Raw genomic sequence first — 11,280 nt, forward strand, 5'->3', positions numbered from 1 at the left:
GGAAGGCTTTATTCGGCTGCTCTTCGGCTACTTGGTGGCGGACCTTCTCACGCTGGTGTGTCGGGCTCAGGAGAAAGCTGGCCAGCAACTGGGGAGCTTCGTGGTGCTCTCAGGAGGAAACCACTCCAGCCTTGGGGAACAGCTAGACCCCTCTGAGCCACCTCCCACCCCGGACTTCTGCAGGGGCTACTTTGACGTGATGGGGCAGTGGGACCCCCCCTTTAACTGCAGCTCGGGGGAGTTCATCTTCTGCTGTGGCACTTGTGGCTTCAGGTTTTGCTGCAAGTTCAAGAAGACAAGGCTGGATCAAAGCACCTGCACAAACTATGAGACGCCGTTGTGGATGAACACTGGGAAGCCTCCTTCCCGCATAGATGACCCTCTGCACGACCCTACCAGGGATAAGACCAACCTCATTGTCTACATCATCTGTGGGGTTGTGGCAGTCATGGTGCTGGTGGGGATCTTCACCAAACTAGGGCTGGAGAAGGCACACAGACCCCAGCGGGAGCACATGTCCAGGTAAGGCTGAGTGCCAGGCAGCAGGGTCCCCTTCCCCCCTACCTTCCGCCCCTACCCCTAAAGAGGAGAGAGGAGCCCATGTGTTCCTGCTAAACAAACAACTCCTGCCAGGCAGGCTGCATCCCCCTGCAAGGCAACCGAGAGAGACCAACTTTGGAGAGCGGAGCTCCTGTGGTTCCCCAAGCCCAGGTTATCAAAGTACATGCATATTGAGGAAGACTAGAAATAATTGTGGAGTCTGCACAGACAGTAGTCCATTTTTATCTGCAGTGTCTGACCCTCTCCCCAACAAGATCCAGCAAGTGTTCCCGGATATACTGTGCATGAATAGGAAAACAAAAAAATCCTGAAACCAGCAACACTGAATTATAGAAAGCCTGATGGGTTCCCTCTTCCAACTGTTTCAAAGCTTGGAAAATGTTTTTCTTCTCAACAGAAGGATGTAAACAAATGTCATCTCACCCTCCCTCTCCAGCTGCAAAATGGTTTTGGCAGGACCTTCCCTACTCCCCCAACCCTTGCAAGTGTGTGAGCTATTTGTAAAATTTCTAAGCTGTGAAAATGAGCCAGGGTGGAAGGGAAGAGGGAGACACAAAAAGGAAAAGCTATTGTAGAATTTCTTAACATTCTTTCAGTTACTGTTAAGAGGTAAAAAATGGAATATGAAAGTCTTGTCTCATCCATATATGTGTGTGTTAATACTCTGTATCCACAGTGTAATGGCTGAGTTATATCAAAGAGAACCTCCCCCACCTGGAGTTAGGCGTGCTGTGTACTGTCTACTCCAGCCACTGGCTGCCTAGTGGTGGATAGGTAGGTGGGCAACTCAGGACAGAGCCCAATGGCTTTAACAGCATATTCCAAACCCAGATTGTCACAGTAGTTCAAAATCAAGACATAACACATTTGTCAAGTTTGCAGTCTGACTGATTCTTTATGCTAATTCCAGGCACATGAAAGTAAAGCAGATGGGGGAAAGGCATTAAAAAAGGCAAACAGCTCCATTAAAGAGTCTAAATAGATTCCAGGATATCGGGCAACTTTAGTGATGAAATGCAATTAAAAGGGTACCTTCTACTGGACATGCAGCGTGGCAGAAAGCTTCCTCTTGCCCTGACTGGTAATGGTGTAGTTCACAATCTTTAGAGCTTAGATGAAGAGTCATCCTTTGAAAGATAGTCCAAGAGATCAACTCAACGCCTGGAGCCTTATTTTTTACTGAAGTTTTTGCATGACTTTTTGATTAACTACTTATCCTGAAATGAACAGAGGAAGCCACAAAATACTCCTGCAAATGCATCACCAGTTCACTAGCAATTATTTGCTATTTATAAACTGGCTGATATGGATATGCTTTTACTACCGAGGAACAAAGCACATTGCAGAAATTTTAGTCAACTTAACATTGTGTGTCAGTGATACTCTGCAAAGATGGTTTTTGTTGAGCAAGGTATAATAATCCTTGAGACATTTTGAATATTCTCAACTACTAAATTGAGAAAAAGAATACATGGGTCCCAATTTTTTTTAAAAATCTTACTCTTAAACTACGGAGCTTGTTTGGAAAAAGCTCTCCCTTGCTTCAGCCTCTTTCTGTAGTGCCTTCATGCAGGCAAAAAGGCAGGGCTCATAACAGTTACAAAAAACAGGACGTTTGAAGTTGTAGCCATCCCTGCTTATATACGGCTTAAATAGGTCCTATTTCTACTAGTGGAAATATTGCTGTCTAAAGTACAGGTGTGAAGTATTCTGAAAGAATATTCTGTATTAGTTTATGGAAATAGAATTATAGGGGATTGGAAAATCATTCTGAAATCCTTCAGTCATGTATGCATAAAGATTAGGTTTCTGAAGTGGTTCTTAGAAAAGGTAGCCTGTTACCCTGATTACTTAACAGTGTCTGAGATCTTGTACTTTTCTCACCATGAAAATGTTCAAGTCAGGATTGTATAGGAACTTGGAAAGTCATGATCACATGGAAAAACAGTCACCCACTCAGTACACATAATAGCTAGTCATGTTCTGAAAAAGCAGTGCTATAGCTTTTTTTTTTTAAAAAAAAAGTTCTCACACTCCTATTACAGCTGTGGGGTGGGCTTACCATTAATTTGAAAAGGAATTAGATTTGTAAATCCCTTTGGCAATCTAAAAATCTGTTCATTGAGTGAAGAATTGAAGTACCCTTTTTGTCCTCGAATGTGTGTTTAACTAAAATATTCCATCCTAGCTCATTTTACACTACTAATGTTCTGAAAAAAAGGCTGCAATGCTTAAGAAATAATTTATCTGTTTAAACAGTTAATCGTACCAACAGTTAAAATAATATGTAGCCTATATTCATATTCACCTTCTTTTATAACTCATCACTACAATATCAAAAAAACAAAACCAAAAAGAACACTTATGTTTTTTTCTGTACTGAACCTTATTAATAAGCAAAAGTATAATGCATTGAGAGTGTTAGGTAGGCCAAACCAAAAGTACTAAGTGTTACTCCATTTTGGCTGGCAGCAAGAAACACACGGAGGCTGATTTGTCATCTGTTTTTCCTTAGCTAAGATTGTCTCTTTTCCCTTCCCTAGCCAATGGCTACATGAAACACTTGAATCCTCTTCATTCCTATGAGCAAATTCACCTATGGAAGGGATGGTACTGCTTATCAAAAAAGACAATGCATAATGTAAACTGATCTTTTTTTATGAGGACTGATTTTTTAAAAAAGTGAACAGAATACAACTGGTGTAAATTATATATTTCCATTTTTGATTTACTAAAAATATTTAAAAATATGAACATTGACTTATAAATAGGAAGCAAAACTGTGCCACACATTAATTCCTTGCATTATTTCATCTTGTAGTCAGTGGATCTGCTGTTGAAGTAGGACACTGGTGTGTGTAAGAGTGGTACAATGTTGTTAAAGGAAACTTCACAGGCTTGGCGAGCGTAGTTTCTATACACTCACCTTTCATTACATTTTGTTTACTGCTATACCAAAACAAACCAAGAACACTCCATTAATTTCACTGAACTGTCCTGAAATATTTGACAATGAAAAGGCATCGGGGAAATGTATTTATTTAGTGAAAACAATCCATAGGAGAAAACCTCTGTTGGGCAAGTCCTTTTAGGAAGAAAGAGTCAAAATTTGTCCTTTTTTAGAGAGCTTGTTACTTCCTTTTGTTTTGAGAAAAAAGGCCAAGTGTGGCAGTGTTGACATTTTCTTTCTTGTTAGATCAGTGCTTTTCAGTAAAACACTCTTACTGTTGGCATGGAACGGTAAATCTGGAAGATGAAAATGGAGAGGGGAGTACAGTATTAACTCTACATGACATATTTCACTTTAGACATCATATGATAATGTTTTGTTTATATCATTCTCCTCATTTTTAAATTTGTTACTTGACATTAAAAGGAGATAAATATTCCCTTCAGCTACAGTGTCCAGGAACTAAGCCGTAATAGTAGTACCCAAACAGAGTAACTCTTCCTTTACCCTCCTGCTTCCTAAGAGAATAAGGGAATAAGATGGTGTATGTTATCAGATACAGCAAAGGGAATGAAAGTGGCAGTATTGTGCCTAAAAAGAAACAGCATTGATCTGCTTCCTGAAGCAGATCTAGAAGCTCTGTTAGGCATATGAGGGCAGCATGTTCTTGCTGCTTAAGACTACATCAATGGGCATTCCAGGCTCCATCAGTTAAAGTGGAGAATTCTCTCTCAAAAATGAGTAGGAAAGGGAAAAGCTTTACTTCTGTTTCATGGAGGAGATTTTTCTGTAAATAAAACCACACCTTTGTCTTCTTCCCTAATCCTTGTGGAGAATGTGCAAACAAACCAAGAACTGAAAGGACAATATTTACAATCATGCTCATACACTATAGTTCCTGTTTTTTTGAAGCAGTGCTTCTGACAGTATGTTAGCAGCCTTCCAAATACTGTGAACCATCTGAGCTCTTCTTTCTTCCTTCGCAATGTGCTGAGCACACGAGTTAAGTCTTTTGTTGCTCATTCAAAAGGCATGTACCTGGGGCCAAAAATAGTCTGACTTGCCAAAATCCTGAATGCTATCTGTGAAATTATTCCCCTTATGGGTTTTGGCCCAGTTTTGGAGGCAAAATATGACAAGTGACCTTTCATGAAATAACCAGTGTTTCAGCTTCTTCAAGCTTGTACCAATAAGGGAAATGTCTGGCTCCACATGCTTTATAACACCCAAAAATAGCATTACATATCCAAAGAGAAAAAACTTATGGCAAGAGAAATGCTGAAGTTTTGAGATACTTGGGTAGTTCTGGGCCATGAACTCCTGTGTAGGTAACATTTCTCCACTTTTGTAATACTGCAGTCAATATCAATACACAGGACCTAATGATATCGCTACCTGATTAGAAGGTTATCTTGTATTTTGCATTTCCTTAAAAAAACATTCAATATGGCAAAGCTGTAGATAAAGACCCTCTGTGTATATAATTTTTCAATGGGACCCACTCTAACAATTTCTTCAGATAATGAACAAAATCTGTATGACGATATTCAGGTGAGACAAATGCATGAAGGTATTATCACAGTCTGTTAGCCTATATGGAATTTTTTGAAGCAAACATCTATTCAAGGATTTTGTCACGTACTGGGGCACAAACCTCCCTTTATCCATTTCATTATATGGGCAAATCCCTAAAAGAACAAAACGCAGGTACAGCATTTCCTTTGTACTTCAGTGATACAAGCTGCTACACATTTTTAACTCTCCCTGACATCAGTGGAAGATAAGGACAAGCTCTTTGTTATATGAGCTATTCAGCCCTGAGAAGATTGTACAACTTTGGCTAACACAGTATAAACATAGGTGCTGTGTTGTTAAAAATAGAATGTGATGGTGAGTAGTTCCTCTTTTCTTAATATAGTGGGAGCTGGACAGCTAATTCCTTAAAACCCCTTTGAAAAAAGCCACCCTAAAATGGTAGAAAACTTAGTTGGCATTTTCACAGACAGGCACTAGTTAATCTGCTATCATACGGGGTGTTATTTAAAGTCTACAGTGAACATCAGATTAAGGGCCATGAGGAAAGCATTTCTGAAAACCTGCTCTCACAAAGTTGGGAAATACTAATCCGTGTATTACGAGATCTCACAGTTTTAACTCCCACATTGAAGTTGGAAACTTTTGTTTGTATTTCTTCCCTTCCCAGAAATGTGTCCAGCTGCCTCTGGAATTAGAATTAATATTGATGTTAATAATTTCCTTTGTATAGAGACATATTTGCATAAATTGACTAGATATTAATGGTTTTGGTCCCCACTTATTTTAAACTATGTTTTGCAATATAACACTTTCCTTTTGCGTAATTTTCTACATACCTTTGTGAGATCTCTTCTATTGAATTTTTATTTTTCTGCTATGTAGGCCAGCTCTGCTATTTGTGCTGTATAAGCATTGCTTCAAATGGGAGCATTGCTCTGATACCATTAATCATTTGGTTACTGTCTTCTGACCTTTTACAGTATCAACAGAGTATTCTGTAACATGGTGCTCACAACTGTAACTAATATTTTAATAACATAATGCTAGCCATAAACACAATGAAACATCAGTATCTTTCAGCTGTGTACCAAAGCAATGCTCCTGCAATCTGAAAGCAAGATCCAGCTCAGGATTCCTCTCTGTCTGTAACTTAAATGAAGCTACTTTTTAGTAGCTAACTTTAGCTACTAGCTGTACTTTTAAAGCTACTAGTTGTTTTAAAAGTACAGTGCTTCTTGATCAAGAAATCATCATGTCATAGAGGTACAGTGGAGGAGCTAGATGGCACTTGCCATGGCTTTCACCAGCGAATGTGCTTATTTTTATTTATTTATTAGTTTATAAACTAGTCTTTCTTGATGCAGTATTTGGGACACTGTATATAATTTTGCAGAAAATTAAACCAAACTGGGCACAGTGCCCAGAAAATGCATCCATTCCCTTAAAAAAATAGCTCAAGGGGTCTAAAAATTAAAACTAGTAAACCAAAAAGGAGGCAAATAATGGTCAGTGATGCATTGACATGAATAGAAAAGACTTGCATTGAAGCCTGAAGACACTGGTAACACATACCATAGCTTTCCTTTGCCTAAGGCAACAGCTTCTGCAGGTGGGCCAATTATTTCGTATGGCACAGTAGTTCAGCAGGTAGATATGGCATATACCTAAGGGCTAATCCTGCTCCTACAGAAGTCAATTCTAAAACTCCATAGCCCAGAATCACAGGCAGAGTTAGATGTTGCCATGCTGAGAGTTTCAGAGCTCAAAACTTAGTCACTAACTCTAGATCCACAAGGCTGATACAGGTGTGTGTGCTTATCTGTATGCCTAAGAATGGACTTACACTCAGCAGGACACTCAGCAGTGAAACCAGTCCTTAGAAAATACACCAGAGCGGGATGAATCTGTCTCTCGTTCAGACATAGTTACCGCCTGCAGCTCTGCAGAAAAAGTCCACAACCAGCATCAGGTTGGGCTTGGCCTAACTGTTAGGAATCCTTTTGCTTGCTCCCTCTTTGCTAGCATAAAGCTTTCATCCTATTTCTGAGCTGGCTTCAAAGCAGCAAGGAGTGTTCCTGTGCAAGCTTTGCTCCATCTTAATGACTAGGACACTCATAGAATTTAGAAAAGATATTTTTGATTTCCCCTTCTGGATGGGAAAAGCTTAAATCCCTGATCATGAACAGTGCTATGCCTACTGGATTTCTACATGAAAATCAGGTGACCTTTCAACTTTGGTGACATTTTTGAATGAAAATGGCCAAGACCACTGCATTGTGTGGTGCTCTGTGCAAATGCATGTGTGCGAATTTACTTCGACAGGCCCTGCTGGTAATCTAGGTGTGAAGATAACTAGTTTGTGAAAGCTATAGACAGGGGCTAGGCGCTGAGGTGCTCAGCTTAACCAAGATGGCAATGTTACTGAGCACATGCAATAGCAGAACTGTACAAGTCTCACCAAGCTTAAATTATGTTCCTACAAAGCCAAGGCAGCTAAAGAACTTAATGTGTTTCTGTGTATTACTGCTAGCACACTGTCTAAGACAATCTAAAAAGAGCCTTAGGTGCGAAGTCCCACAGTGAATCTGATTCCCTGATTTTGCTGTGAATGGAGCTCGTTTCTCCCGCAGACATTATGACGGGCTGCATCTCAAACTAAAAAAAACTTGGAATATATTGGTAATACCTTACAGATTTTGCAACAGGTTCATTTTGATTTTGTTTGGTTTTCAGGGCTCTTGCTGATGTTATGCGACCTCAAGGTCCTTGTACAACAGATCATATGGAAAGAGATCTAAACATTGTAGTACATGTGCAACATTATGAAAACATGGAGACAAGACCTCCTCCAAATAATTTACGTAAGTTGCATTATAACTTTATCAATATCTGGAATGCTGGCACTAAAATGAGCATCATGAAACAAATATTGCTGGATGTCAAATGAGGATCGACAGCACATGGGTTCTTGCAAACTAGAAATATTCTTTATTTCAAAATTAGAAATATTTAGGATTTCCTAGTGCAAATAGTGCAACACTAAGAGAAAGCCATTTTGAATAGAAAAATTATTTATTATATTAATTTTTAATTAGTTGTCTTGGTTGACTGATATTGGTTTTGTATCTTTGTCTCCTTCTATCTGGTGTTTTTGCTCAGCTCATCAAGCTATGCCTTATTCTATGTTTTGTTATACCAAAATACAAACAGTTAAGCTTACAGCAAGATTTAACAAGCTATTTCATATGGCTGTAACATCCAATAAGAAAGCGGTCTCATTAAACTGTTATATCATCTCCACTAGTAAAATAGTTAAATACTTTCCTGGAGAGCATCAAGTTGTATGTGGTTTTTACGTCTCTTTTTTTTTCTCTCTAAGGGAAAGGCAAGAGGAAGATTATTATTTTAAGTTTTAAATAATATTTTTATTCTGTATCTGCTATTACATGTTTATGTTATTGAAGGCAAGGAAAAAGTGCACCTTGGAGCTTCAGAGGAAATATGGTGACATTTCAAGCGGTTCTGAAGTCCTAGGCAACTTATTTCTCAGTCTTGTATTAGACCACAGTACAGATCTTTCTCATGCTCAGATACATTTTCCTTTTGTGGTGAACAGTTCCACTGCAATTTTAATTTGCATATATATTTATTTATTTTATATTAATAGAGATCTTAAATATATAAGTATACATGTATACAAATTATAGATAATATATTTACAAATTCAAGTTATATATATTTATAAAAGAAAAGGGTATCATTTGGGAAGGTTTAGATTGTCAGGCAGTGGATGGCTTTATTCTGTGCTGTAGATCAATGTAGCTGTGCATTTTACTGCAAATATACTTTTACTGCATTGGTATTTGGATTCTGAACCATATAAAGTATACGCACTAGTCTTTTTCTTATCTTTCTGTAACTATAGAAAGCAAAAAATTTGCTTATATTTGGACAAAGAATGGGTTTTATTTGGACTGCACGGTGTAGTTGTTGTGAGATTTTACTGCTTGCTTTGGGGGAAGGGTGTAAAAACAATGGGAGAAAGAGCAGATTCATATGCTGCATGCACTCCTGATACTGTTTTGTGGTAGAGGCTGACTGCAATTTGTTATGTGCATGGTTACAGAGTAATAGGAGACCTATTAAGGAGACCTTTATTACAGAGTAATAAAGCTGTGACCTCTAATAAAGACACCACATATAGTGAAGTGTGACACCTACTTTGTCTGCACTGCTCTCCAGCAAAGTACTTCCACCTGGGCCTGTGCAGTTCTACACTGCAGAGGGGGAAGCACATACATACTGCAGCATTACATCCCTAATGGTATAAAAACACACCACTTCTGGAGGGGAACTTATGCTTCTCTCTCAAACAAAGGTGCTCTAGCCCCCTGGAGCTAAGAAGGTTTAAGGAGGGTGGGAATATGCACTATATCTCTTCACTCTGTGTATTAGCTCTTTGCTGATCTCTGATCCTTCCTGTGACCATGTTTTCAAGAAGAAAGATGCCAAAAGGTAATAAAGTTAGGGTACAATCTTTATTTTCTCTCATATGTGAAATGTTTATTCAGAATCCCAGTTAATGAAGGAGCCAGAAAGTAAAGAGATTCTTACTGCATTGATTGTATCTAGATTTTTGTAATCATCACACTGAATATTTTGCTTAAAACTCTTTGTATACTACAATATACGACATAACACAGCAGGTCTTTAAACTCATTGTTGCTTAGATTTGAATTCAGATTTAAGCCTTGCTTCTATAAACTCTTGCATATAAATGCAACTCAGAGCCACATAGTTACTGCATCAAGGAAATAAAAAAAAGATACATTTAATAGTACCTTAGGATCTTGGCTTATGATGACCCCAGACATCCGTACCACCTCTCTCTCAGAATTTGGCCCTCTGGCACAGATGGAAGAATTATATGCAAAACAGCTCTTGCACCACTACAATTTACGACATAGAAGCACTACTGCTACTTTGGAGCTATCTTAATCCATTGGGTAATGAATAGGGGCAGTCCCAAGACTGCTTCACATGCAGCTCAGGCATTCCTGCTACAGATGGAAACCTCAGAAGCAAGCAGCTACGATGGTAACTGTTTCAGTCTTTAATCAACTTTATGGATTAAGTCAATCATTTTAGATTGTTCAGTGCAGACCTTCAAGTGGTGAAATTACTCAAGGCATTCTATAACTGGTATTACATATGTTTACTTCATAGCAAGTAGATCATTATTCTATATTTGTTGCCATTATATTCCCTCATAAACTCATCTAAAACATGACTAAATGACCTACTAGAATTAGCCAGAACATCACAAATGATTAAAGTCTTTTGAGAGCACGTGCATTTATGGTGCAGAAAAAAATCTTTATAAAGAAAAATTACTAAGACAAAATTTCCAAGTCCAGTATCTTAGCAATTTGAAATTTTATAGTGGAGTGGATACAAAAGTGGATATTACTTGCAGAAACTTTGGCAGTGCAACATTACCTACTACTAGTACTGCAAAAGTGACTGGCTTTTTTGGGTATTTTTACAAGCAAATAAACCAGAGTGAATTACAGCTTTTGTAGAAATTCTATTCCAGATCTTTACTTATACAGAGAAAATGAAATGGTACAAAATTATAGCATCACTTTGATATGTGTCTTTTTTAAGTTTTTAAATTTTCTTTTCTAAGTTACCACTTTCTATCTACTAGCCATCTCAAAATGAGACTTAAAAATTTGAGACTGATGTACTTTTCACATTGGTCCATAGATATGGAGAGGGCAGGAGGAATTTCTTAGGCATTATGTACCCCTTCTGTACTGTGTCTTTCAGAATACTGAAGACAAACTATTGAAGGCCAAACATTATTAAAAATGTTCTAATTTGAATGTTCATTTGCTCTTTCTGCCCTCTTGAAAAGCATTTTGCTGATGCTGTCAACCCATTCTGAAAGTGTTTTATGGAGGGAAGCTCTGTCAAAATGACAAACTTTGCATGATCTCTGACACTGAAAATGAGTGTGTTTTTGTTTCTGGACTGCTTGTTACCAGAGGACAAAGATTTTCCAAGTTGCCTGCAGCTAGCACAGCTATTTGCCAAAACTAGCCATCCAATGGAAGGCCAAAAGTAGAGATCTCTTTTCAGCATCTTGCAGTTTACTCAGTTTCTTGTCCCTTCTTTTCTGATATTCAGAAAAGTACAGCCATATTGGAGGGTCTGGGAAAAAAATTTTT

At 38.3% G+C, this 11,280-nt stretch overlaps 1 protein-coding gene across 1 annotated transcript in view; it reads left to right on the top strand.

The window, feature by feature from the left end:
* Positions 1-6: 6 nt before the first annotated feature.
* The window catches only part of SHISA9 (shisa family member 9), a 198,016-nt gene continuing 186,742 nt past the window's right edge, over positions 7-11,280 (top strand). Inside the window, exons 1-2 of the mRNA XM_009281644.2 lie at positions 7-522; positions 7,781-7,908. Coding sequence (XP_009279919.1) covers positions 200-522; positions 7,781-7,908 — 451 coding nt within the window. The 5' untranslated portion in view covers positions 7-199. The remainder of the gene's footprint in view (positions 523-7,780; positions 7,909-11,280) is intronic.

This window comes from Aptenodytes forsteri, unplaced genomic scaffold, assembly GCF_000699145.1.
Source record: "Aptenodytes forsteri isolate BGI_AS27 unplaced genomic scaffold, ASM69914v1 Scaffold84, whole genome shotgun sequence".
NCBI lineage: Eukaryota > Metazoa > Chordata > Aves > Sphenisciformes > Spheniscidae > Aptenodytes > Aptenodytes forsteri.